At 50.0% G+C, this 27,704-nt stretch overlaps 1 protein-coding gene across 1 annotated transcript; it reads left to right on the top strand.

Annotated features, from left to right (window-relative positions):
* The first annotated feature begins 780 nt into the window (after positions 1-780).
* On the top strand, positions 781-27,389 carry ITGAD (integrin subunit alpha D). The gene is made up of 30 exons (XM_052661156.1): positions 781-826; positions 2,435-2,540; positions 4,663-4,766; positions 4,901-4,971; positions 5,108-5,222; positions 9,586-9,716; positions 10,618-10,763; positions 11,544-11,697; positions 11,796-11,946; positions 12,500-12,573; positions 14,043-14,172; positions 14,297-14,439; positions 14,600-14,740; positions 14,815-15,024; positions 15,847-15,977; positions 16,097-16,254; positions 17,506-17,660; positions 17,890-18,021; positions 20,049-20,122; positions 20,359-20,500; positions 22,758-22,871; positions 22,983-23,062; positions 23,169-23,252; positions 25,178-25,256; positions 25,414-25,521; positions 25,621-25,698; positions 25,894-26,007; positions 26,149-26,250; positions 26,661-26,771; positions 27,195-27,389. The coding sequence occupies exons 1-30, from the start codon at positions 781-783 to the stop codon at positions 27,309-27,311; spliced, it is 3,501 nt and encodes a 1,166-aa protein (XP_052517116.1). The 3' UTR covers positions 27,312-27,389.
* Positions 27,390-27,704: the final 315 nt, after the last annotated feature.

Here is a 27,704-nt window from a genome sequence, read left to right as displayed (position 1 = left end):
GTCACCTGTTCCTACGAAAGGATTCATATTATACAGTTCTGGTGTCTGTCTTCTTCCACTTATGACAAAGTTGAAATCCATCCACGTTGTTACCCATATCTTTGGTCTGCTCTCTTTTATTGCTGACTAGTAAGTGCTCTGTAGGAATTTACCAGTTTAGTTGTCCATTCTCCTCTTGCTGGGCTCTGCTTCTTTATTCTTAAAAAAAAAATTTTTTTTTAAGTCTTTTTTAGCCGTGCCACCTAGCATGTGGGATCTTGGTTCATCAACCAGGGATCAAGTCCTCACTCCCTGCATTTGAAGTGTGAAGTCTTAACCACTGGACCACAGGGAAGTCCCTGGGCTCTGATTCTTTAAACAACACCCTCAGCCATGCTCCAGCCCCCCACCAAGTACCCAGGCAGTGGTCTGCTCCTCTCCAGGCTCATGTCCATGCAAGGGGCCTTCTGCAGCCTTCTGTCCTGCCTCTTCCACTCATATGCAACCTGATTCCTGAGGCCCCAGAGAGCTCCCAGGACCCTGGGCATCAAGCAGGTCTCAAGGGCCGGGGGAGGGTGGTCTGGGGCAGCCAGGGAAGCCAACTCCCTGGACGTAGAATGGGAAGGAGTATGGGGGCTTTTCCCCAAGGTGTCTTTGGCCCCCGCCTTTCTATAAATAACCAAGTACTTCCTCACCGAGCCTTCCTCCTGCCACGTCAAGCCCTGACTCGTTATTTTAACTCCCCCGGAGACACTGAGCACCCTCCAGTGCTCTGCTGCCCAGCCCTCCCCTTTTTCTCTGATGAGCTGCTTGGGGATGGCCTTTGCAGTTGTGCTGTTCCTGACTGGTGAGTGGGGGTCCTCGGGGCTGTGAGAAGCCTTCTGTGGGTTGGGGGAGCGGTGGTCTCTGCCTGGTAGGGCAGGCAGGAGGAGCTGAAGGAAAAGGAGAGGACTCCTGTCCAGTCTGGTGTGGTGGGAGGAATGGCCTGGAATCTGGGGAGGGGCAAGAGCTGGGCAAAGCTGAGGGACGTGGGTTCACGGGTTATGCTTGGGTGGAAGGTGAGCTGCTCTCCAGGTTGCCCATGGCTTCTCTCTCCCTTCCTTTCCTGGGGGCCCTGGGGTGGGTGCTGGGAGTGAGGGGCGTCTGCCCCAGGGCCCCTGGGAGGGGAGGCCACACCATCCACAAGAGATGGGAAGACTTTAGTTCAGACAGCACTTCCTTGGTCCTGCACATCTGAGTCTTTCCAGCTTCTCTTGAGAAATGGGAAGGTCTGGCTGCTCTGGGTACCAGAGTCTGGGAATGGATGCCGCCTTTACCCCTGGGGCTCAGACCCGCCCACTTCACTCTTTGATGTCACCTGCCTGGCCCCTGAGGCGTCTGGGTCTGAGTCTCTTGGTATCCTCTACCTGTCAGATCACAGGGGCTGCTTCCAGACTAGGAATAGAATCAATCTTTGTGAGAAAGATGTCGGACGTGAGGTCCCCTTGCATGTGGACCCAGTAAGGACCAGCACCCTAAACATCTGGCCTCTGCCCAGAGCCCCAGGGTTCAGGTGTCTGGACCGTCCTTGTCACTGCCTGGCCTGATGCCTGGTCTCCTTAAAGCTTTCCTACTCTTGGGGTTGGAGTCAGCTCCTCCATCCAGAGACAACCAGGCTTCTAGGAGGGTTGGAGAGGAAAGGTGATTGATTGGTTGGGAGAGAAGGGATTGGAAAAAGCTCTTGAAATGTAAAGTGTCTTTCCCTGGGGCTTTCTAGCTTAGCCACTGGGATGAGTCAAGAATCGGGAGAGTGAGTTGGAATCCTGGCTGTGCCAGTGACCTGCTGTGTGGTTCAGAGTCAGTCAGTAAATGCTAAAGTCACCTGCTAAGGGATGGGCACTGTTCCAGGCACCAAGACAAGGCAGGTGGAGCTGTCCTTGTCCTCCTAGAGCCTGGCACCAGGAACGAGGACACGGAGAATACAAAATGACAAGTAATAAATCGCAGAATTCTAAGTCTGTTTCCCAAGCCTAATGGGAAGATGCAGTAGGACAGATTTAAGTGGAATGACCACACGCCCTAGTCGCCTGGAGCCAGTACCAATGTTCCTGGTGTAATTATTAATAGTGCCCCCTCCCCTCTTGGGAGGCCCAAGTTTAGACAATAAATTGTACGGTCACTTTATCTTTAAGGGATATTCCTGCTCTATCTAACCTACCAGGAGGTGACTGGCCTAATTTCAGGCTGTGGGTGAGGGGCATTTCTCTGGATGGTTGCCCTCTGTATTGTGATTAGACTATTTTTAAGGGAGGAGGAGACATGGGAACCACACAGGTGGCAATAATAAGAATGCCTTTCTCCCGGGCAGACGGGGAATCAAGGCTGAGCGTGGTGGGTGTCATGACCCCGAGAAGTCAGGGGTTCAAAGGAGAAGGGGCTTCTCTGACTGTTCTCCCCACCTCCCCGTATTCCTCAGGCCTGGCTTCTTATCATGGATTCAACTTGGATGTGGAGGAGCCCCTGGTCTTCCGAGAGGACATAGCCAGCTTTGGCCAGAGCGTGGTCCAGTTTGACAAATCTAGGTAGGCCCCGCCCACTTTTCCCAACACCGCCCCCTTGGCCTGCAGGCTGGCATTCTGATTGCTACCACCTGGAGGAAGGGCAGCATGGGCTACAAACCTGTCCACCACACCTGCATGAGGCGGGCAAGGTTAGGGTCTGCTGTACCTGGCTTGCCCAGCCTCTAAGGATCTGTGCTGTATTCCTGGTGTATGAAGGAGTATGACACTAAATAGCAAATAGGAAACACCAGGACAGCAGAGAGGGAGGGCCTGTAGAAGAAAGGGAGATAAAATCTTTTTTCCAAGAACAGGAGGGAGGCCTCATAATTTTATTTTGCATTGGGATCGGCAAATTATGTATCCACACTGCCTCCAGAAGGGCACATTCTTGGGTCCCAGAGACCGGGACCCAAGGAGTTGAAGTCACAGTGTGATGCAAGCATAACCAAAGTCTGGGAGCCACAGGAAGGGAGACATCAAACCCAGGAGAGAACTCCAGGAGGACTTCATGGAGGCGGTGGCACTGGCAATGACCCTGAGAGCACAGGAAGTTTCAGTTAGCCAAGACAGAGCACACAGAGGTCACTGAGTCCCAAATGTACATCCCTTCCTTCTCCCTCGACTGGCAGGCTGAGGACATGGAAGCAGACGTCAGGCCCTAGAGTTTTATTTTCTTTGTTTTGAAATATAACACAGAGATTGATATGCACGAATCTAGAAGGTCCAACTCAATAAATTTTTCACGTATGTGTATCCAGGTAACAGCCACCTAGAACAAGATGTAGAATCTCTCCAGCACTTCCCCCCACTGGCTTCCCTGGAGCCCCACACGACCACACAACACCCAACAAATCCAACAGCTTCTGTCCCACTTACCGTCAATTTGTGTTCAGGCCCTATTTTTTTCGAAAATGAAACTCTTGATTGCTGTTCACCAGTGCTTTAGTCCATGGGGTCGCAAAGAGTTGGACACAACTGAGTGACTTTCCAACCAAGTATATAATATATATTGGATGTCATTCTGATTGCTACAAAGCTACTGTTTTTCCTGGTTTCTGCTGAGTGATAATGAAAAGGTTGAGCTGACATGTAAGGAATGGGTTGGGGTAAAAAAAAAAAAAACCCTTGTAGGTCAATAGTTTAAGACTAAAAGTTTACCCGATTGTGCCAGAAGACACCAAATGGCTACATCTCCAACCACCTGATTCAGTGTCATCCTCAAGTCTTAGACAAACAAGGATTTCAGGTTTCCATAAGGGAATGGTCCTCTAGAATGAATCTTTAAAGGCCAGTTCAACAAATCTTGCATGGCTAATCAGTAAAATATACTAGTATTTGTCTAGTTCCCTCACCTGAATAGCGCGCTTGTTGGTAATGAGGACATTTTTCTCAATGAGAAATGAAAAAATTCTCCCCTCTCAAGGTGTTTTGCAAATAAACAGTTGCATTTATAAATGAATAGAAATGATATGAAGCAGTTTCTGATACAGCTGCTTTAAATTAAATTGGTTATCATATTTAAATTATCCAATTTGGGAATTTCCTTGTGGTCCAGTGGCTAAGACTTCATGCTCCCAATGCAGGGGGCCCAGGTTCAATCCCTGATCAGGGAACTAGATCCCACATTGCTGCAACAAAGACCCAGAGCAGCCGAATGAATAAATAAAATTGTAATTGTAAACAAATAAATAGTCCAATTAATTACAGAATTATCTATTGGCTTCAGAACATTTTTCCATTTAACTTGAGGTGACCTATTTCTTGGAATAATGGCTCTCTCAGAATGAGGGCTCTTAGGAGACAAACTGCACTGACTTGTGGTTGGGAAATGCTATTTTTTGTTCTGAATAGTTTTATTCTGAGTGAATGTTAAAACACGCACACACAATCTCCAAAACTATTTGCATATACAAATACACGTATATTTATATACGCACACATGTACCCAAACAGACAAACAGAAAGCCCAGCATGGCCGTTCAGCCTCTGTGGGTTACACTCAGGCCCTGATTTTGAGTAGCCTCACACAGGTCAAGGCCGAGGGCTCCCGTCGTGAAATCTCACTTCCCCATGACACTTCTTCACCCAAAGCACCCCATGCCCCCACCCCTCCTGCGACTGTCTGTCCTGGTTGTACCTCCAGACTCGTAGTGGGAGCCCCCTTGGAGGTGGTCACAGTCAACAAAACAGGACGTTTGTACGACTGCATGCCTGCCACCCGTCGGTGTCAGCCCATCTCGCTAAACAGTGAGTGACTCGCCCCAGGGATTGGGTCCTTCAACCTCCTACACAGGACTGCCCCCTCCTCAGCCTCCAGCCCGGACTGTCCCCCCAAGTGAAGGTGTACCCATGGGTGTAACCCTGTGTGTCTGCCCTCTCAGCCCCGTCAGAGGCTGTGGACATGTCCCTGGGCCTGTCCCTGGCGGCCTCCACCCATCTCTCCCAGCTGTTGGTGAGTGTTTCTGGGTCCCTGGAGGGTCTTGAGGGAGAAAGAGGTTGATGGGGTTGGGGGAGAGGAGGCTGGGGGTGAGGGAAAAGGAGGGGGAATGTTCTGGGGGCCCCTCACCCACACGGGCCTTTGCCCCCAGGCCTGCGGCCCGACCGTGCACAAAGCCTGTGGGGATAACATGTACATAAAAGGCACTTGCCTCCTGCTGGGCTCCCACCTGCAGGTCATCCGGACCATCCCCACCGCCCTACCAGGTAGGTCCCCCGGAGACGCCCAGTTCTGGGTGGAGCGCGTACTGGAACCACTCATGCGAGCAGAGCATGAAACTTGGGTCCCCACCTTCTGGGTCTTTGTTTTCCTGGGCCTCTTTTGCCCCAGGCCCCCTCCCAGAGGGCTCGGCAAGCTCAGCAGGGGCTGGGGGCACAGTCTGGCCCAACAGGAAGTGTAGTCACAGCAGGACCCCCTAAGCTGGGGAGCTGTGATGACTCTGACCGGGCAGGAAGGAGCCTCGGGGTGCTGCTGCAGGAAGCATGAGGGTCCCACATCAGCCAACAGGTGCTGGGGTGCCTCCTGGTTTCCAGAGGAAGGGTTTTGGGTGGTGAAAACATGAGGTGAGGACCATAGATCCAAGAATCCAAGAGGGAGGCAGTCCTGGGGCATTCTGCTAGTCTGCCAAGATACCCCCAAACTCACACTTCCCCTTACAAGGGCAGAAAAGGACCCGATCATGGCGAGTGTGAGGCACAGTTTTGCCAGCACTGATGTCTCCCACAGAGAATGGTGCCTAGGCGGGCCCTGCAGCTGTCTCTCTCTCTGAGAGTCGGTCTTTTTTTTTTTTCTTTCTTTCTTTCTTTCCTCTTTTTTTTTCTTTCTTTCTTTCCTCTTTTTTTTTTTTTTTTGTTTTCTTTTTTAAAAATTTATGGCTGTGCTCAGTCTTCATTGCTGCACACAGACTTTCTCTAGTTGTGATGAGCAGGGGCTACTCTCTAGCTGCAGTGGGAGGGCTTCTCACTGTGGGGGCTTCTCTTGTTTCAGAGCATGTGCTCTAGAGTACACACGGGCTCAGTAGTTGCAGCTCCCAGGCTCTAGAGCGTATGAGCTTCAGTAGTTGTGGTGTATGGGCTTAATTGCTCCGAGGCATGTGGAATCTTCCCAGACCAGGGATCGAACTCAAGTATCCTGTATTTCAAGGCAGATTCTTAACCATTGGGCCACCAGCGAAGTCCTCTGAGGGTCAGTCTTTACAAGTTCATCTTCTGTGTCCTTGGGCAAGTGGCTTCATTCCCTGGGCCTCAGTTTCCTCATTGGTAAAATGGAACTTAATAATTGAGGTGGTTATTGGGATTTAAAAGATTTAATATACATATCTAAGTGCTTAGACTCCAGCCTGGCGTGTGTATGTGATTGCCTTTATGACTAATTTTCTAACTGAAGACTATCTGTTTGGACCAGGAGGAAGGCACAGGAAGGAGATAAACAACCCCGTGTGTGGCATCAAAGGAAACAATGGGCCCCCAGTGAGAGCCAGGGACTGCACAAGGCACATGTTTTGTTGTTGTTGTTTACTTATCTGTTTATTTATGGCTGTACTGGGTCTTCGTTGCTACACAGGCTTTCTCTAGCTGCAGTGAGTAGGGGTCACTCTCTAGTTGTGGTGTGCGGGCTTCTCCCTGCAGCGACTTCTCTTGTTGCAGAGCACGGGCTGTAGAGCTTGGGCTCAGTAGCTGTGGCACACAGGCTTAGTTGCCCCACAGCATGTGGGTCTTACTGCCCTGACCAGGGATCAAACCCATGTTCCCTACATTGGCAGGCAGATTCTTAACCATTGGACCACCAGGGGAGTCCCAAGGCATGTGTTTTGGCCCAGAGAAAATACAAACCCAGACTTTGTGGGCTTTTAGCCAGAAGTGAAGCAGCAGCAGAAATAGCCCCCAGACAAAGTTGTGAGAGCAGAGTCTACAGAGGGGACAGAGAGAGTAGCAAAGACTCTAGTGAGTCCCAGGCCCCACTGGGGATGTCTGTGCAGCAGGGCAGGAGAGGTAGCTTTGAACACTAAGTGGTAAATGTCTTCTCTTAGATGTTTCTGGGGCTCCTGAGGTGTGATGTCTGATGAAAATGGGACATACATGTGTAAAACTGGTGCAGACAAGGCAGGTTTGAATAGATATGGAAGGACTGTGCGCCAGGCAGTGCTGGGTACTGGGTGCTGGGTGTGCATCCCCTTCTAGGTCCTCATAAGATCCTCATGGAGGCCAGGATGATCCCCGTTTTATAGATGAGAAGACTGAGGCTCAGAGAGGTGAGTTTCCACTTTAGGAAGTGGCAAAGCCCAGAGCTTGAACCAACCTTGCCTGATTGGCTTGGTTCTTTTTCCAGAAGGCAATCAGCTACAGCCAGGTGCCTGCTGTGGGATACAATAAAAACAGCAAGAAACAGAAGTGACATTGTAAGGGCACTGGCCACAGGCCTGGTCTGAGAGAGCATGTGGAGAGGGAGGGTGATTTTGTCATGGAGCTAAAAAAGTGGGTATGAGCACAAAATGTGGTTACAGAGAACACCAGCTACCCAGCTTGGGAGCACCTGAGCACACGCTCAGCCTGCCGTGTGGGTGGCTGGATTTCCTAGGAAGACTAGGAAGCAGGGAGGAAAGTGACCTTCCATTCTTCCATTTCTTCTCAGCACTGGTGATACTGGTTGAGCAGGCAGGGTAGGGGAGGAGTGAGGAGCTGGGAGAAGGCATTTTTGCTTCAGTGACTTGAGGCCGGCTGCCACAGCTCAGCCTCACACCTCAACGTTGTTGTGGCCTGATCTCCCAGCACCCCGAGACCAACACAGGATGTGGGGTGCTGGTAGAGGCATCAGCTGGGTTTTGCACCGAGACCACAACCCCCTACGTAAGTCTGGGGACAGCCTGAAATGTCTTATTTCTTCATATGCATATGCTGTGTCTCTCTTCTACTGTGTGGACTCCGCAAGGGCAGGAATGAGATTTTTTATAAAACTTTGGTCTTCAATCAGATTTCCCTAAAGATGGGCTCTGAGGCTCCCTTGAAAATATTCTCAGGAGCAACCCCCATGAGAGTATGAGGGAAGCAGGACTGAGTAGATGGACAGGGTAGACAGTGAGAGGCCTCAGTCGCCCCACTGGGAGCTTGGAGCATGGCTGGGTACAGGTTGCCCCCTGGAGCAGAAAGTGTAACCTTGGTCAAGACACCTCCCTTTTGAGTAGGGTGACACCTAGGGAGGAACTCCACTGGGAGCCATTGACAGCCAACTCCCTACAGCTGAGAATGAGCACGTCCATCCTGATGGGGGAGAGGTCTTGGGAGCACACCTTAGCATCTGTTCCAGGTGTGTCCTTGGGCACAGAAAAATGCCTGGTATATGGTGATGATGGTGATAACAACTACCCCTTATGGGGCGCCAAGGCCTGTCTTAAGTACTTTATGTACATATTCATTCCTTTTTCAAATTGGAGTAGAACTCCTTTACATTGTTGTTAGTTTCTGCTGTACTACAAAGTGAGTCAGTTGCATGTAATCATATATCCCCTCCCTCCTGCGCCTCCCTCCCGCTCCCCCATCCCACCCCTCTAGGTCATCACAGAGCACTGAGCGGAGCTCCCTGTACTGTCTAGGACACAGCATGGGAAGGAGAGGGTGGGACGAATGGAGGGAGGAGCGCTGACATACTCATTGTTTTCATCCTTGCGAAAATCCTGTGTGGGCGGCCAGGTGGCTACATGGTAAAGAATCCATCTGCCAAGCAGGAGACAGGGTTTCGATCCTTGAGTCAGGAATGTCGCCTGGAGGAGGAAATGGCAATGTTTAAGTATCTTGCCTGAGAAATACCATGGACAGACAAGCCTGGTGGGCTACATTCAGTCCATAGGATCACAAAGAGTTGGACACAACTGAAGTGACTTAGCATGCGTGAGCGAGCGCGCGCGCGCACACACACACACACACACACACACATGCACGCAGGCCACAGTATCCCTGACATGTGTAATCAATAAAAATTTGTTGACTAACAGAGTGAGGAGCCCACCCGGCCCCCATACTCTACTTCTTTCCCCCCTTCTGTAAGCCTTGTGGGAGGAGGGGAGAAACAGGGACTCTGCTAAAGGGAAAGGGGCTGAGACAGCAAATTTGGACCTCCTCTGTGGATAGTGTGGGGATTGGTCCCTGTGCCAAGAATGGCTCCCCGACTCTGTGGAGTAGAAAGGGTTTCTGGGCCCCAGGAAGTGGCTGGGACCCACACATGAATTTCTTTGCTTTTGACTGATCTGGGCCGTTGTTGCTGCTCACGGGCTCTCTCTAGCTGCAGCAAGCTTGCTGCGCGCGGGCTCTCTAGCTGCAGCAAGCAGCGGCTTCTCTTCGTTGTGGTGTGCGGGCTTCTCACTGAAGTGGTTTTTCTTGTTGCAGAGCACAGGCCCTAGGGCGCATGGGCTTAGTAGCTGTGGTGCACGCTTAGATGCCCCGAGGCATATGGAATCTTCCCGGATCGGGAATCAAACTCATGTCCCCTGCATTGGCAGGCAGGATTCTTAGCCACCGGACGACCAGGGAAGTCCCCTCAAACATGCGTTTCTGATTCCTCTCTCCCTCTGGGCAGAGTGTCCAAATCAAGAGATGGACATCGCCTTCTTGATTGATGGCTCCGGCAGCATTGACCAAACCGACTTTAAACGGATGAAGAACTTTGTCAGAGCTGTGATGGACCTGTTCAAGCGCACCAACACGCAGGTGAAGACTAGGCCCTCTGAGGCCTGGGGAGTGGGATGGGGGAGGGTCTACCTCTGGGAAGGTCAACTTGGGAGGCTGCTGGGCATCACTGGGGGCTGGATCAATAGGCCTGTGCCTTGAGGAAGCTAGAGTCCAAGGTCAAGTCATGGTTCCCATGCAGGGCCAATTGGAGACCTGACCTGGGAGGAGGTTTCCCCATCACATTTACTATGTCCCCATGCGCCACAGGAAATAGGTTTTTGCTATTTAAATACATTGAAAGGAATATAAAATAATTTTGCTGTGAAATTTGACTGAAGGTAACTTGGCCAAATAATTGATGATTTCTTTATCATGTTTTCCATATAACTCATGATTTCTTTATCTTATTATTTTATTTCCCAGTAACCAGTGTGTGTGTATATATGTGTGTGTGTGTGTATAAATTCTCGTTGCCCCTCTGTCCTTGGGATTTCCCAGGCAAGAATACTAGAGTGGGTTACCATTCCCTCTCCAGGGGATCTTCCCAACCTAGGGATCAAACCCACGTCTCCTGAGTCTCCTGCTTTGGCAGGTGGATTCTTTACCACTGAGCCACCTAGGAAGTCCATAAATTCTTGAGAAACAAGGAAATATAGACTTCAAATTGATTTTGTATATTATAAAAATTTTTTAAATCTAAATTTAACAAATATGGTAGTTGGCAAGGTTATTCTTTGTAAACCATGAAAGAAGCAATATTTAGCTTTGATTTTCCAGTTTTCTTTTTCTGGGTTTCAGTATATACTTGTCAGGCCTCAAAATCATGTGGAACATGGTTTGTAGGTGCAAAATTATTCCAAAATTTAAAGCTTACTAAAAACACACACACACACACAAAAACAACTCCTGAACACCAGGGCCCTTTTCTTGGCCTTCACAGTTCTCGCTGATGCAATATTCAAACCTTATGAAGACCCACTTCACCTTCAACCAATTTCGGACCATCCGGAGCTCTCGGAGCCTGGTGGATCCCATCGCCCAGCTGAATGGTCTGACATTCACAGCCACCGGTATCCTGAGAGTGGTGTAAGCTCCGACCCCTGCTACCTGCAGATAAAATGCTTCCCTGCCACTGTCTGGCGCTGAGTCGAGGATCTGGAGAAAGGGCTCACGGGGAAGCGAGGGGGCCACAGGCAGAGTCTTCCTGGAGTGTTTCTGGTCCCCTCACTGGTTGCAATCCCCTGAGCCAGGGCGAGGGCCAGACTCCTTTCCCCTTTGCCTGGCTTTGGATTGGCTGGACTCTGAGCCCACTTGGGTTTGCTTCTCGGTTCCCATCCTGGCTCCCGGCTTGCTACCTGGGTCACCGTTGGTGTAATCGGCTTTTTCTAAGTCTTGGAAAACTGCCAAATGAGGATAAATTCACAACTTGGTTGGAAGGATTAAACGAGATAACATGAGCGCAGTGCTTCTGCCCAAGAAGTCCGAGATAAACGGCTGTGGATTTTAATTAAAAAAAAAAAAAATGCAGCTCCTCTTTACCTCCCTGGAAGGGACTCAGGAATTATTGCCAAGTGTCTTCTTTGTGCTTTTCTCCCCACTCAGCTCCTTTCTCTTCCCCATCCCTCATCCATTCTCGCTCTCTACATACTACCACGTGCCTGCCCAATACTGGAGGCCAGGTGGCCCAGGACGAAAATGGCTTAGGTGCTGGGGCCAGTAGTGTCAGTAATGTTATGAAGCCATGACTTAACATGCCTGAGTCTCAGGGTACCAGGCCTCCCCAGTCTCTCCAGAGGAGCTTCTAGTCCTGCAAATGATTGCTTCCCAGAATCTCAGTAGAGTTACCCCCTCTTTCTTCCTTGACAGGAGAGAACTATTTCACAGTAAGAATGGGGCCCGTAAGAGTGCCAGGAAAATCACCATTGTCATCACAGACGGGGAGAAATTTAAAGACCCCCTGAAATACACCGACGTCATCCCCGAGGCAGAAAAAGCCAACATCATCCGTTACGCTATTGGGGTGCGTCCTTTGCTCCTGGCTCCCCCAGACTCAGCCTTCACCTCCCCCAGGCAGAAGGGCTGGCGGGCCCCTCCTCCTCATGTGCCTCTCTGCCGCAGGTGGGAGATGCTTTCCAGGCACCCGCTGCCAGGCAGGAGTTGAACATCATTGGCTCCATGCCTTCGGAGGACCACGTGTTCAAGGTGGACAACTTTGCAGCACTCAGCAGCATCCTAAAGCGGCTTCAGGAGAAGATCTTTGCAGTTGAGGGTAAATGGGGAGTGAGTTTGGGTGTCGGAACTGAAAGAGCCGAGATCCAGTTGTCCCCCACAGTCCCCAGGATCTGTCCCTACTCGTGTTGTTGTTGTTCAGTAGTTCCATCGTGTCCGACTCTTTGTGACCCCATGGACTGCAGCACTCCAGGCTTGCCTGTCCTTCACTGTCTCCCGGAGCTTGCTCAAACTCATGTCCAGTGAGTCGGTGATGCCATGCAACCATCTCATCCTCTGTCGCCCCCTTCTCCTCCCACCTTCAATCTTTCCCAGCATCAGGGTCTTTTCCAATGAGTCGGCTTTTCACATAGGTGGCCAAAGTACTGGAGCTTCAGCATCAGTCCTTGCAGTGCACATTCAGGGTTGATTTCCTTTAGGATTGACTGGTTCGATCTCCTTGCAGTCCAAGAGTCCTCTTTCTGGATCCCTACTCTAGCTCGCCCCAAATCGTTACCCAGAACTCAAGCCCCAAACCACATTCTCCTCTCTCTGCTCTGAATCCTCACCGTCTCTAGGTCTCTGGGAGCCTGAATGACCCATTTCCCCCACAGGAACGCAGTCGGGGACAAGTAGCTCCTTCCAGCATGAGATGTCTCAAGAAGGCTTCAGTTCCATCCTCACAATGGTGGGTGGAGCGTGTGCTTGATTAAGAGTCTCAGGCACCAGCCTGGGGCTGGGAGTCTGGACTCAGAATAAATAAGAAAGCAGACTCAACCCTCAAGCTCACTGTCTAGTCTGGGAGAGACACGCAGGCAGTGAATATAGGTGCTAGAAGCACAGCAGAGAATGGGATAGCTGAGGTCCCTGCTTTCCTGGAATGTGTAACTAGTGGGAGGGGATGATAAAAGACAAAGAAATGAAAGACTTTCAGATGATACTAAGCACTGCTGTAGAGGAAGAGAGGTGATCAGAGGAGGGCTAAGGAATAACCACGGAGGCTGAATGATGAGCAAGGGTGAGGCCTGGAAATATCTAGGGAGAAATTGCTCCAGGTAGAGGAAACAGCAGGTGCAAAGGTCCTGAGGTAGGAATGGGGTTCCTACACTAGAGTGAGAGAAGGGCCAGTGCAGCCGGAGCCGGGGGAGCTAGGGGCAGCATGGAGAGAGAGCTGGAGAGTTGAGAAAGATCAGACCACGAAGACCAGAGAAGTGACGATCAGTTCAGTTCAAAATAATGATAGAGACAGACAGTGGTCTGAAAGGAAGTACGTGTTCAAAATATTCAGAAGGATATTATCCAGAATAATTTTTATTGATATATTTACTTGGCTGCACCAGGTCTCAGCTGTGGCAGGTAGGATCTCATTCCCTGACCAGGGTATGAAACCTGGCTCCCTGCATTTGGAGTGCAGAGTCTTAGCTCCTGGACCACCAGGGAAGCCCCTTACCCAGAATAATTTTGAGGGCAATTGAGGGGGACCGAGAAATGGAACAAGGTTTGTCATAAGTTAATCAGTGTTGCTAGGTCACGGGTACTAATGGGTTCATTACACGTTCCTTTTGACTTTTGTATATGTCCTAAATTAGCCATAATCAAGAGTTTGAAAAGGCAATAAACAAAATATTCAGAAGAGGAAATGCCTAGCACTTTCTGAGGGAGCCAGGAACATCTCACAGACGTAACTTGGAGGTTGACTCCTCCAGAGAGAGGAGCTGAGTCCCAGAAAAAGGAGAGAGGAGTGTCCAGGTCAGAGGGTTGGTGTGTTCTGGAACACCGGGTAACTCCATAGACTTGATTGCGAAGGATACTAAGTGCCACCCTCGGGGGTTTGATGACAGGAAGTCACTTTGGTTTGCCAGCAGGGTAGTGGCCTAACATTTGGGTTTAAAAAGCCCAGCTCTGGACAGTAGATGAAGCAGAGGAGAACAAGCGAGGAGGCAGAAAGGACAGTGGGTGAGAGGCGCTGGGGTGACTCTGGCAGTGGCAGTGGGGATGGACTGAGAGATGTAGGAATCAGGGACACGAGGCTGCTGATGAGAGCTAGAAATGACAAGAGAGACTTCCAGATGAGTGGCGGAGTCAGCGGCAGGCATTTTTCAGAATAGGCTGTCTTCTTCCCACCTGCTCACCATGGAATCCTTTCTTTTCTCCCAGGATGGACCAGTTCTGGGGGCTGTGGGGAGCTTCAGCTGGTCTGGAGGTGCTTTCCTGTACCCCCAAAATAAGACCCCCACCTTCATCAACATGTCCCAGGAGCACGTGGACATGAGGGACTCTTACCTGGGTGAGACAAGGCTGTGTTTGGGGGCTGGGCAGGAGATGGGCTGCCTGGGAAGGACAGGGGCCCGGGGGTGGGGGATGAGGGGACAGGGGTGGGGAAGCTTTGGTGCTGACCCTGGCCCCTTCAGGTTACTCCACAGAGCTGGCCCTTTGGAAGGGGGTCCAGAGCCTGATCCTGGGGGCCCCCCGCCATCAGCACACCGGGAAGGTGGTCCTCTTCACCCAGGTGTCCGGGCAATGGAGGCCGAAGGCTGAAGTCACAGGGACCCAGGTTGAGTGTGCAGGGGGTCTCCAGGGGCAGAGAAGGAGGAGAGGAAGGGGGTGCAGAGCCTCTGGGGGAGGTGTTGGTGTCTGGGGAGAGGCAGGACCTGGCCCAGGGGGCATGTTCCTGGGAGAGGGCAGACAGGATGACTCCTGACTCTGCCCTCCAGATCGGCTCCTACTTCGGGGCCTCCCTCTGCTCCGTGGATGTGAATGGAGATAGTAGCTCTGACCTGGTCCTCATCGGGGCCCCTCATTTCTACGAGCAGACCCAGGGGGGCCAGGTGTCTGTGTGCCCCTTTCCCCGGGGGGTGAGTAGCTGATGAGACCCGGGCTGGGTGGGGCCTGGGTGTGGGTGAGCCCTGACACCATTCTCGTTCTGCAGAGGACTAAGTGGAAGTGTGATGCTGTCCTGAGAGGGGAGCCGGGCCACCCCTGGGGCCGCTTTGGGGCAGCCCTGACCACGCTGGGGGATGTGAATGGGGACAGGCTGGCGGATGTGGCCATTGGGGCCCCGGGAGAGCAGGAGAACCGGGGTGCTGTCTACCTGTTCCACGGAACCTCAGAACTGGGCATCAGCCCCTCCCACAGCCAGGTGAGGCCCCCCAACCTTCACCCCCTTTCCCGTGTCTTAGGTTCACCTGATGCCACCTCCTGTCCCAGTCTCAGCAGTGACCATTCCCCTGCTCCTTTTAGTGGTTTACTTCCCTGAATTGCTCCTGGCCCAGCTAAGCGCAAATGCTCTCTCTTCTCTCCTTTGACTCCAAACAGACTTCAAACTGGGTGGGCAGCTTAGTGGTTAAGAGATCACAGGCCCCAGGTCAAACACCTGACCAGCCCTGTGGTCTGTGTGGCTTTATGCAAGTGACTGACTTAGCCTCTGTGAACCTTGATTTCCTTCTGTGAAACATAAAAGGATGAGCAAATTCCATTGACTTCTTGTAAAGATAACTCGAGGACAGCACTAAGCTGTCCATTCCTCCAATATTTATGAATGAACGTACAGAGGACAAGTAAGTGAATCTGTTATGCTCTCTTCATGATGCTTTGATTTTGTCATTAATTTACATCCTCAATGTCCTCATTGGACCAAAAGTGCTCCCATCTCTGTCTGGGGACCCTGGGGACCTCATTTTGTTTGCTCTCCACTCTTCTCTTCCTTTTTTTAAAATTTTATTTATTATTATTATTTTATTTTTTGGCTGTGCCCTGTGACATGTGGGATCTTAGTTCCCCACCCAGGGATCGAACCTGTGCCCCCTTCACTGGAAGTATGGAATCTTAATCACTGGACCACCAGGGATGTCCCCTCCCTTCTCTTCAACTACTCTATTCAGTGTCCTTTCCAAATTTTCCTTCTCAAACCTTTCCCATCCCCTTCCCCTGACTTGCACTTTTTTTTTCTCTCTCCGGCCAGCGGATCGCAGGCTCCCAGCTCTCCCTGGGGCTCCAGTATTTCGGGCATTCGCTGAGTGGGGGTCAGGACCTCACGCAGGATGGACTGGTGGATCTTGCTGCGGGGGCCCGGGGGCACGCACTACTGCTCAGGTGACAACCCCCCCCTCCCAACTTGCCTGCCCCTTGTGTCTGATTCACCAAGCTGCCCCCTCCCTCGTTTTCCCCGCCGGAGGCCAGAAGCCGGTCCTCAGCCCCTCATGCACCCTCAGGAGCCTGCCAGTGCTGAAGGTGAACGTGACTATGAAATTCACACCCCCGGAGGTGACAAAGGCTGTGTATCAGTGCTGGGATGAGCTGACCACCACCGTGGAAGCTGGGCAAGCCACAGTCTGTCTCACCATCCACAAAAGCTCACAGGATCACCTAGGTGAGCTTCCTCCTGGTAGACCAGACCCTTACCTCCCAGAGGCGCCCTACCCAGCCCTCTCCTCAGGGCCAAATGGAGCCAGGAACCCAGATCTCACCTCCACGTCCACCCAACTGCCCTTCTCCCTCCCTCTTCCCACACCCAGGCCTTTAGGTTCCTTCTCCAGGATTCATGGGAGGTCTGCCCTCTTTTCCACCTTCCCAGAGGACAAGGCTTCTCCATCCCACCCTCTTTGAGCTGTGTCCACAGCTATTCTTGCTCCCTCCCACCCACTCTGCACCAGGTGTAGTTACCTTGATTGGTCCTGAACACAGCTCACCACTCCTCACCCACTCCCATGTTGTATTTATAAAGACTAAAACTCTTGCCCACTGTGACCCCGATGATTTGGCCCCTCTGCCTCTCCAGCCTCCCTTACTCCAAGCACTCCCCCTCCTTTTTTTTTCTGGCCACACCAAGGGTCTTGCTAGATCTTAGTTCTCTGATCAGGGGTCAAACTCCTGGCCCCCGGCAGTGAAAGCATGGAGTCTAGCCACTGGTCTGCAAGGGAATTCCATCCATACACTTAAAATTTTTTAATTTATATTTGGCTGTGCTGGGTCTTCCTTGCTGCGTGGGTTTTTCTCTAGCTGCAGTGTAGAGGCTTTTCTTGGTGTGGAACATAGGCTTTAGGGCGCAAGGGCTTCCGAAATTGTAGCAAATGAGGTCAGTTGCTCCAAAGCATGTGAGATCTTCCAAGATCAGGGATCAAACCTGTGTGTCCTGCATTGACAGGCAGATTCTTCACCACTAATCTACCCAGGAAGCCCTCCTCAGTATAATTTTTAATTAATGTACCAGCCTCCCTCTCCCTTCTGGTCTTAGCCACTGTTCCCCAGATATGGGATTTTCCCCTCCCCACTTTTCACCTGACCCCTGCTCATCCTCTAGGTTAGAGCTCAGACAAGGTCCAACCAGGAAGGCATCTCTGATCGCCAGATCTGAGTTAGCAAGCCCACTCTGGTACCACTGAGGATCTGGCCCTTGCAGGGATCACGCTGTGATGCTATGTCCTTCATGCTGATCTCCATTTCTAGGCTGCGAGCTCAGGAGGGCAGGGACCATATTTCTCCATCTTCTCCACCTGTATCCCAGCACCTGGCACAGTTCGTGGCCCACAGAAAGTGCTCAGCAAATCTCCATTGCATGAAAAAATGAAAACAGAACCTTCGCGTTTCTCTCACTTTTCATCTTCCGTCCCTTCTGCTTCAGGTGACGTCCAAAGCTCTGTCACATATGATCTGGCTTTGGATCCAGGTCGGCTGATTTCTCGTGCTGTTTTTGATGAGACCAAGAACTGGACTTTGACTCGAAGAAAAACCCTGGGGCTGGGAGAGCACTGTGACTCCATGAAGCTGCTTTTACCAGTGAGGACTGTGGGTTCTGGGAGAGGGAGGAAGGAGTCCAGGGCCAGCCTCTGACACCTCCACTCCCTCCTGAATGAGGCAGGAAAGGCGGGGAGTCTGGGGCAGGAGAGGAGAAAGTTGAGGCTGGGGGATCGGGTTTCCACGGTGTGGATGTGGTGGAGGAGAAATCCCACTGGGGTAGCCGGTAAGGAGGAGGAGAGCAGATTCTTTAAAGCCGCTTCTTCTCCAGGACTGTGTGGAGGACATAGTGAACCCCATTATCCTGCGACTCAACTTCTCCCTGGTTGGGGAACCCATCGCCTCATCTCAGAACCTCCGCCCCGTGCTGGCTGTGGGCTCCCAGGACCTCTTCACAGCCTCCGTGAGTCTTCCTAGGAAGTCCCAGGGACATGCTGACTCTTGCTGTGTCTCTGTGTGCTGAAGAATCTAGGCTGGCTCCCAGGTGCCCACGAAACCACATCACATCTAACATGCTTCCGCCCCATTCTCACAGCCTGGCCCAGCTTGGAGCCCTACCCACACCTCAGCTGATTATCCACTTTGCCCCAACATAAACTCTCTGGTTCTCATTCTGCAGACCCTTCGAACTTTTTCTTTTATTTTTTTAAACCCACATTTTAATTTATCAATTTTTTTTAAATTTTGACTGTGTCACTTGGCCCATGGGATCTTGGTTCCCTGACCAGGGATCAAACCTGCACCCCCTGCAGCAGAGTACGGAATCCTTTTTTTTTTTTTTTTTTTTGAGGTATAGTTGAATTGGGCTTCCCAGGTGGCTCTAGTGGTAAAGAACCTGCCTGCCAGTGCAGGAGATATAGAAGACGAGGGTTCAATCCCTGGGTTGAGAAGATCCCTTGGAGGGGGGCAAGACAACCCACTCCAATATTCTTGCCTGGAGAATCCCATGGTCAGAGGAGCCTGGAGGGCCACAGTCCATGGGGTCACAAAGGGTGTGACACGACTGAAGTGTCTTAGCACGCACACACACACATAGTAGAATTACAGTGTTGTGTTAATTTCTGCTGTATAGCAAAGCGACTCAGTTATACATATATATACATGTTTTTCATTTTCTTTTCCACTATGGTTTATCACAGGATATTGAGTATAGTTCCCTGTGCTATACAGTAGGACTGTGGTGTTTATCCATTCTGTATATACCAATTTGCATCTGTTAATCCCAGACTCCCAATGCAACCCTCTCCTTTCTCTCCCCCTTGGCAACTACCAGTCTGTTCTCTATAATCTTGATTCTGTTTCTGTCTCGTAGATAGGTTCACTCGGGTCATATTTTAAACCCCACATATAAGTGATATCAGGTGGTGTCTGTCTTTTCCTGAGTGACTTCACGACCGTCTCTAGTCAGATGCAACTTTTTAAATTGGAGGATAATTGCTTTCCAGTGTTGTGTTGATCTCTGCTGTATAACATGAATCAGCTGTAAATATACATATATTCCCTCTCTCTTGAGCCTTCTTCCAGCCCTCCCATCCCACCCCTCTAGGTCATCCCAGAGCAACAGAGCACCAAGCTGAGCCCCCTGTGTTATCTAACAGGAGGCATGGAGTCTTGACCATTAGACTGCAGGGGAAGTCCCCCAGCTTTTCTCCTTTCTACCTCTATGTCTTTGTCCATGTTGTCTGTCTTTCTTTTTCATGTTGCAGTTCCTTTCTGTTTTCAAGAGGAGGCCCTGTCAAGTGACTACAGGTACCTGTAATTGCTCATAGTGTTCCTAGTAAGGGCAGCATAATAAACAGATGAAGACATGGTTTGGCATTGATTTCTATATCTTTCCTGCATGTCATATTTCTTATTTAGGAAAACATCTTCTCTCCACCTCAAAGATCTCCTCTCATCCCCAGAGCCCCAGTCTTATCTCCTTCTCTTTTGAAAACCACTGCTCAGCACCTGTCACTTCTTCTCTGGCCTCCTACTGTGTCATGGTGATACCAGGCCAAATACCACGTGACTGGACTGATAGCCATCCGCCTCCACTTCTGTGGACCCCTCGGGGATTGTAGGTTCCTTGAATGTAAAAGCACCACCATGTCTAATTCACCTGTAGTTGCCACCTTTCCGAGTCCAGAACTTGTCTCATTAGCGACTGTTAATAATGTTTGCTGAACGCTTGTTCCAGTTGAATTTGACTCCTCAACTAAACATTACGTTCTTTGAAGCCAAGGATCTTGTCTTCTCTTTCTCTTATGTTCTAACTGCCCTTCTCACACTGTCTGCCCCACCTCCTTGCCAGAGTCTAGGACAGTGAGTGCTAGGACAGCGTCTGGCACAGGGTGGGCGCTCAGTGATGCTCAGTGTTGACGGGTGTTCCTAATGAGACTGGGGATGGATTGAGACACGGATGGGAAGAGAATGTACTTTTTGCTGCAGCTCCCCTTTGAGAAGAACTGTGGGCACGATCACCTTTGTGAAGGGGACCTCAGTGTCAGCCTGAGCTTCTCAGGGTGAGTGAGCTCTGTCTCCTTTCATAGCCATACACTAAAGCTTTGGAGGCTCCCATCCTCGAGGGATGGGAAGTCCCTGTGTTTCCCTTTGCCTCTCCTTCTAACAAAGAAGTGCTTTTGATTGGATGGTCATCAGCACGTAGCTCATGCGTTCCCACAGCCCTGCCCCCACTCCTGATACAATTCCAACCTATTTCCCTGGAGTCTTTCTCCCAATCTTGTCCTTCCTTGTTCAGGCTGGAGACCCTGGTGGTGGGGAGCTCCCTGGAGCTCAATGTGACAGTGATGGTGTCCAATGAGGGAGAGGATTCCTATGGAACGGTGATCAGCTTCTACTACCCAGCAGGGCTGTCCTATCGACGCACGTTAGCAATCCAGGTAAACAGCTCCCTCGGGCTTCAGTGGCTGGGACCTCTCTCCTGCTCCGGGTTATAATAGGTTCCTTTCATTTTTTCTATGATGAAATAGACAACACACACACACAAAGAGAGAAGTGCACAGGGGCATATGTATAGTTTAATAACAAAATATTAAGCAAAAATCTATGCAATTAACATCTAGATGAAGAAATAAAGCATTCCAAAGGATTTTTTAAAATAATAATAAATTTAAAAGATGGGGAGGATTTTCCTGGTGGTCCAGTGGTTAAGACTCTGTGCTGCCAATGCGGGGGCAGCGGATCAATCCCTAGTCGGGGAACTAAGATCCTACATCCTGCGTGGCAAAGTCCAAAGATGAATAAAAAGCAAAAGAAAGAAAAGAAAAGAAATAAAACACTTCTAGCACCTCCAGAAGCCCTTTATATAACTTTCCTCATCCTAACCTCATACTCTCTGCAAAGGTAATCACTATTCTGCCTTGTAATACTCAATTCCTTGAATTTCTTTACCACTCATAAATATATCCCTAGATTATGCTGTTGAGTTTTGCCAATATTTGAACTTTATATAAATGGAAACGTGTTCAGTTCAGTTCAGTCACTCAGTCGTATCTGACTCTTTGCAACCCCATGGACTGCAGCACACCAGGCTTCCCTGTCCATTACCAACTCCTAGAGCTTGCTCAAACTCATGTCCATTGAGTCAGTAATGCCATCCAACCATCCTCTTCTCCTCCTGCCTTCAATCTTTCCCAGCATCAGAGTCTTTTCCAGTGAGTCAGTTATTCACATCAGATGGCCAAGGTATTGGAGCTTCAGCATCAGTCCTTCCAATGAATATTAAGGACTGATTTCCTTTAAGATTAACTAGTTTGATCTCCTTGCAGTACAAGGGACTCTCAAGAGTCTTCTCTAACACCACAGTTTAAAAGCATCAATACTTCGGCACTCCACTTTCTTTATGGTCCAACTCTTACATCCATACATGACTACTGGAAAAAGAATAGCTTTGACTATATGGACCTTTGTCAGCAAAATAATGTCTCTGCTTTTTAATATGCTGTCTAGGTTGGTCATAGCTTTTCTTCCAAGGAATAAGTATCTTTTAATTTCATGGCTGCATCACCATCTGCAGTGATTTTGGAGCCCAAGAAAATAAAGTCTGTCACTGTTTCCCTTGTTTCCCCTTCTGTTTGCCATGAAGTAATGGGATCAAATGCCATGATTTTTTTTTTTTTTTGAATGTTGAGTTTTAAGCCAGCCTTTTCATTCTCCTCTTTCATTTTCAAGAGGCTCCTCGCTTTCTGCCGTGAGGAAACATCTTGTATGTTCCTTTTTTCTGAAACTTTTAAAGTACTGTTGATTTACAATCTTATATCAATTTCAGGTGTACAAGATAACAATTCAGTATTTTATAGATCACATTCAATTTAAAATTGTTATAAAACGCTGCTTATATTCCCTGTGCTACATAATATATCCTTGCATCTTATTTATTTTATGAACAGTAGTCTGCACCTCTGACACCTGATCTGTTTGCTCCTCCCTTCATTCTTCTCCCCACTGGTGACCACGCTTGTTCTCTACATCTCAGTCACTGCAGCGTGTCTGACTCTGTGACCCCGTGGACTGCAGCACACCAGGCTTCTCTGTCCTCCACTATCTCTGGAAGTTTGCTCAGATTCATGTCTGTTGAGTTGGTGATGCTATCTAACCATCTCATCCTCTTCTACCCCCTTCTGCTTTCCCAGCATCAGGGTCTTTTCCAAATGAGTCGGCTTGTCATATCAGGTGCCCCAAGTATTGGAGCTTCAGCATCAGTCCTTCCAGTGAATATTCAGGGTTGATTTCCTCTAGCATTAACTGGCTTTCCTTCCCTAGATGGTCTTAATTTGATTGTGGTTGATTTTTATCAAACTTTTCCTTTGTATTTAGTATTTTATATGTGTATCATGTTTAAGAAGTACTTCCTTACTCTATGGTTATAAAGACCTTCCCCTCTGTTATCTTCTAAGAGATTTATAATTTGCCTTTTACATTTAAGTCTTTCATTCAGTTGGGATTTATTCTAATGTATGGAGTGAGGTAGGGATCCAGTGTTTGCTTGTTCATGTGTTTGCTTGTTTCGTATGGGCCAGTTTTCCCAGAACCATTTACTGAGAGCTTCCCCTATGGCTTTGCAATGCCACCACTGTTTTGCATCAAGCCTGTATATGCATATGGCTAAGTTTTTTAAAAATTCCTTCTCCTCTGAAGCAACCTGGTCAGCGTCCCCTGCGCCTGGCATGTGAGGCAGTGCCCACCGGAAACGAGGCCCTGAGGAGCAGCAGCTGTAGCATCAACCACCCCATCTTCCGTGAGGGCATTATGGTCAGAGCTTCCCCCAATTCTCATTGCTCTTCTCCCTCTTCCTGACCCCCTTTCCTTCCCTCTCTCCACCATGGCCTTCCCCATCCTCAACCCTTCTTTCTTTTCCCTCAGGGCACCTTCATAGTCACATTTGATGTCTCCTACAAGGCCACCCTAGGAGATAAGTTTCATCTCAGAGCCAACATAAGCAGGTGAGCTCAGGCCAGGTAGGGTGTGTCCCTCTCTCTCCTGTTCCATGCTCTAGCTGGAGACTCTTCCTGGATACCTTCCCAACCAGGCACCCTTCTCTCCCTCCAGCGAAAATAATAAACCTACATCCAACAAGACTACCTCCCAGCTGGAGCTCCCAGTGAAATATGCTGTCTACACAGTGATCAGCAGGTACTTAATCCCTGTCCTCCCCTTGGACCTTCTTCCAAACCTAGTACCTCCTCCTGCAAGCCAGCCTGCACTTTTGAGGATGAGTATTTAAGCTAGCCCCTCTGATTTCTCACATGAGAATTCTTGTTGATCAGCCATGTACTTACAGCATAGCACCATAGCTTCCCTGGTGGCTCAGATGGTAAAGAATCTACCTGCAATGCACAAGACCTGGATTTGATCCCTGGGTTGGGAAGATCCCCTGGAGAAGGGAACAGCTACCCACTCCAGTAATCTTGCCTGGAGAATCTCATGGACAGAGGAGCCTGGTGGGATACGATCCATAGGGTCAAAAAGAGTCCAACACAGCTGAGCAATTAAGCACACCATGTCCCATAATTCTCCCCCTTTTTTTTTTACTGCTATATTTATTTGCTATTTATTTCTTTTTGGCTGCACTGGGTCTTCACTGCTGCCTGCAGGCTTTCTCTCGTTTTGGACATCAGGGGCTACTCTCTAGATGCTGCGGCTTCTCTTGTTGCAGAGCACAGACAGATGGGCTCCAGTAGCTGACACACAGGGGCTCACAGGCCCTAGAGCGTGCAGGCTTCAGTTGTTGTACTTCACGAGCTCGAGAGGGCAGGCCCAATAATTGTGGTGCTTGGGCTTAGTTGCCCCAAAGCATATGGGATCATCCCAGCCCAGGGATGTCCCTTGCGTGGGCAGGCGGATTCTTATCCACTGCACCACCATATCCCATAATTCTTGGTTCTCCTCTGATGAACTGACCTGCTGGTGGGACACACACACACCTTGCCACCCCTGTGCATCCTCTCTTCTCTCTCCAAGGTGCAGACTTCCTTTAACATGAAGCCAACTCTAGCCTTTGTGCCAAACACAAAGACGCGGGACTGGATCTACTAGATTAAGAGCTGAGGCTTTTCTGAATACTCTGAAGTGGGGAGCTTGTCGCCAACAGGATATGGTCTGTCACCACACAGAGCAGAGAAAGGTCAGGTTTTCTCAAAACTCAGGGGAGAGCAGAGATGTGCGAAACTGTAGGGATGGTTTGTAAGAGCACAAGCCTCAGCAGGCCACAGGAAAGGCAGGTGAAGGGCTGCTGCTCTGGGCTCTGAAAATGGTGGAGGGAGCAGGGACGGTCCAGGCCGGAAGCAAGACAAAGAGCCTCACCTACCTGGCTAAACGCCAGAGACTTTAGAGTTGGCCATAAGCTTATAATATTGCCATGGGACAGAGTTTGCTGCTGCTGCTGATGTACCAATTTTTAGGGGAACTAGAGAGGGGGGTCAAGCAGTGTCATTGCCCTTCCAAACTCTATGTGTGAATTTCCCCTTCTGTCCATGGGAAAGCACGAAAACTCACAATAAGAGCTTACTTTTATATACTTATGACATGCCAGGCCTTGTTTGAAGTACTTTACATGTATTTACATAATTTAACCCTTCTATTAGTGGCAATGTTAGTCGCTCAGTTATGTCCAACTCTTTGTGAGCCCCCAAGGACTGTAGCCCACCAGGCTCCTCTGTCCATGGAATTCTCCAGGCAAGAATACTGGAGTGGGTAGCCATTCCCTTCTCCAGGGGATCTTCCCAACCCAGGGGTCTTCTGCATTGCCAGCAGGTCCTTTACCATCTGAGCCACCAGGGAAGCCCAACCCTCCTACTAGGTCTAGGATACGGTTATTGTTATACCCCCCTTTTAAATATTTATTTATTTGGCTGCACTGGGTCTTAGTTGTGACATGCAGGACCTTTCAGTTGCACTTGTGAGATCTAGTTCCCTGACTGAGGCTAAAGTTGAGGCTGCACAGGCCCGTGGGGACCATCACTGATCCCCTGGGTCACATGCTGGGCCCCTTCCCCAGCACGTGCAACCAAGGATGGTCCCCGGGCTGTTTTTCACCCATAAGCCCTCTCTCTCTCCAGGCAAGAAGAATCCACCAAGTACTTCAATTTTTCAGCTTCGGACCAGAAGAGCAGAAAAGAAGCTGAGCATCGATACCGCGTGAGAGGCCAGGGAGTATCCACGTCTGTCCCTACCATGGGGATGTAGGGAGCCGGTGGGGGAAGGATGGAGAAGAGCTGGAAGCTGGAGCCAGGAAAGGGGTGGGACTTGGGATGCTCCAGGGACCACAGTCATGTTTTGTCTCTGTTTTCTGCAGGTGAATAACCTGAGTCAGCGTGAACTGGCCATCAGCGTTCATTTCTGGGTCCCCGTCCTGCTGAACGGTGTGGTCGTGTGGGATGTGGTGTTGGTGGCCCCTTCACAGGTGCGTGCCTGCCTTTCACCACTCCCCAGAGTCTGATCCCACAATGCCCATACCCTCCAACCAGCGGATCATCCTGTAGCTATTTCTCTCTTTCCCTAGAGTCTCCCCTGTGTGTCAGAGAGGGAACCTCCCCAGCAGCCGGACTTCCAGACCCAGATGCCAAGCAGTCTCGTGCTGGTGAGAAAGGTCCCACTGCAGGACCAGCTGGGCACTGGAGGCTCCCAGGAAATAGACTGCTTAGCTTCAGAGCCATGTTTATGTTCTCTGATGGTTTATCTATTCCCCATCCCCAAATCAGCTAGATTTCATTCTCTCTTGTGGTTCCTGCTTAAGTGAAGATCCTCTCCAACTTCACTCCTCTCCTGTTCCCAGGACTGCTCCATCGCTGACTGCCTGAGGTTCCGCTGTGACATCCCTTCCTTTGGCGTCCAGGAGGAACTTGACTTCATCCTGAAGGGCAACCTCAGCTTTGGCTGGGCCAGCCAGGTACATCCTTCCTTGACTCAGATGGGGCTTGAAGTGTCTGTGCCCCCCTCAAGCCGGGGTGTTTCTCTATCCCTGAGCTGCCTGCATGCCCCCCCTACCCCCTATAGAGCTAGTTCCCAGATCTCCCCTTTTCTTTTGCAGTTGCTGCAGAAGAAGACGTTGGTCGTGAGTATGGCTGAAGTCACATTCAACAGATCTGTGTACACCCAGATTTCAGGACAGGAGGCATTTTTGAGAGCCCAGGTAGTGACCGTGTGGTAGGCAGTGGCCGGGCTGGTCAGGGAGCTCTGGATGCTGAATCTGTGATGCTGAGTGGTTGGGGGGCGGGGAAGGGCTTGCCAGTTTGGAGAGAGGAAGAATGGATGGAGGCCCCTGGATGGGACAACCGTTCCTAAGCCCATGAGAGCTTCTGTACGTCACCTCTTGAGGCAGAGCCTGATGAAAGAAGGAAGGGAGTTAAGGACTGGGAAACTGAAGAACTCCCCTGGTGGTCCAGTGGTTAAAACTCCACACTTCCAATGCAAGGATGCAGTGGGAGAGGGTTCAGTCCCTGGTCGGGGAGCTAAGATCCCACATGCTGTATGATGCAGTCAAAAAAAAGAAAAGGGAATGTGTTGGCCTGATACTTTCTGACCCCGAAATCCCCAAATCAGGTAGAGATGGTGCTAGAAGAGTATGAGGTCTACAGCCCCATGCCCCTCCTTGTGAGCAGCTCCATGGGAGGACTGCTGCTCCTGGCCCTCATCACAGCCTTACTGTACAAGGTGAGTGTTTTCATCCCACTCCTGAGACCACCAGCATCCGGCCCTGCCCTCCCACAGACAGGATCATATAGAGGGAAGAACTCAGACAATGGAGTCAGGCTCTTACTCCTTGTTTAATGTCAGGCAAGTTGCCCAACCTCTCTGAGCCTGTTTCCTAATTTTTGAAATGATAATAATGCCTATATCACAGAATGGCTGAAACAACACAGACATGAGGCCAGCGTATGCAGAATCTATGAATGATGTGTACAGATCAGAGCTCGGCACACAGCAAACACTCAATCGGTGGTAGCTGTTGTTCACATAAGTATCCTAACACACAAATACAAGGCTACTTAGTTCCCTTCTGTCTCAGCTTCCTCCTACTCCCAACTTCCCATTCTGCCCTCTTATCCAGATTTTCTGATTTATTTCCCTTCATAGTGTGGCTTCTTCAAACGTCAGTACAAAGAAATGATGGATAACAAGCCTGAAGACACTGCTGCATTCAATGGGGAAGATATCCACAGTGAGGCTCCAGATCCACTTCTGTCCGAATAATCCACTTTCCCATTTATTTCTATTCCCATTGGCTGACCTTGGCTTCACCTACCAATCTGCGGGGACAGGCCCAAATAGCTTACCAGGTACCAAGTCATCTTCCCAAGGGGTCAAAAGATTTTTGTGTTTTCCCATATCCACCAGACTTCTTCAGTGATGACCCACTTTTCACAGAAGTGGGCATGATACCAGTATGAATTCTCTTATGTATAAGAACTGTCACATTAAATGAGGATGCTTATAAGATAACTATGCTGTAAGGAAGAGCTCTAATCCAGGAACCTCAGTGCTGTTCTGCAGCCCATGGGGTCGCTGAGAGTCGGACACGACTGAGTGACTTCGCTTTCACTTTTCACTTTCATGCACTGGAGAAGGAAATGGCAGCCCACTCCA

Source organism: Budorcas taxicolor, chromosome 2 (genome assembly GCF_023091745.1).
Source record: "Budorcas taxicolor isolate Tak-1 chromosome 2, Takin1.1, whole genome shotgun sequence".
NCBI lineage: Eukaryota > Metazoa > Chordata > Mammalia > Artiodactyla > Bovidae > Budorcas > Budorcas taxicolor.
The sequence above is the reverse complement of the archived record's forward strand: the minus strand, read 5'-3'. Positions and strand labels throughout refer to the sequence as shown.

What these genes read in the sequence shown, in the direction of transcription:
- ITGAD (XM_052661156.1), top strand. Translation starts at nt 781, where the DNA reads ATGAGCTGCTTGGGGATGGCCTTTGCAGTTGTGCTGTTCCTGACTG. An exon ending in CTCAGAGCCAACATAAGCAG is followed by an intron (nt 23,063 to 23,168) that starts GTGAGCTCAGGC and finishes CTCTCCCTCCAG; the next exon opens with CGAAAATAATAAACCTACAT. An exon ending in TGCCAAGCAGTCTCGTGCTG is followed by an intron (nt 25,699 to 25,893) that starts GTGAGAAAGGTC and finishes TCCTGTTCCCAG; the next exon opens with GACTGCTCCATCGCTGACTG.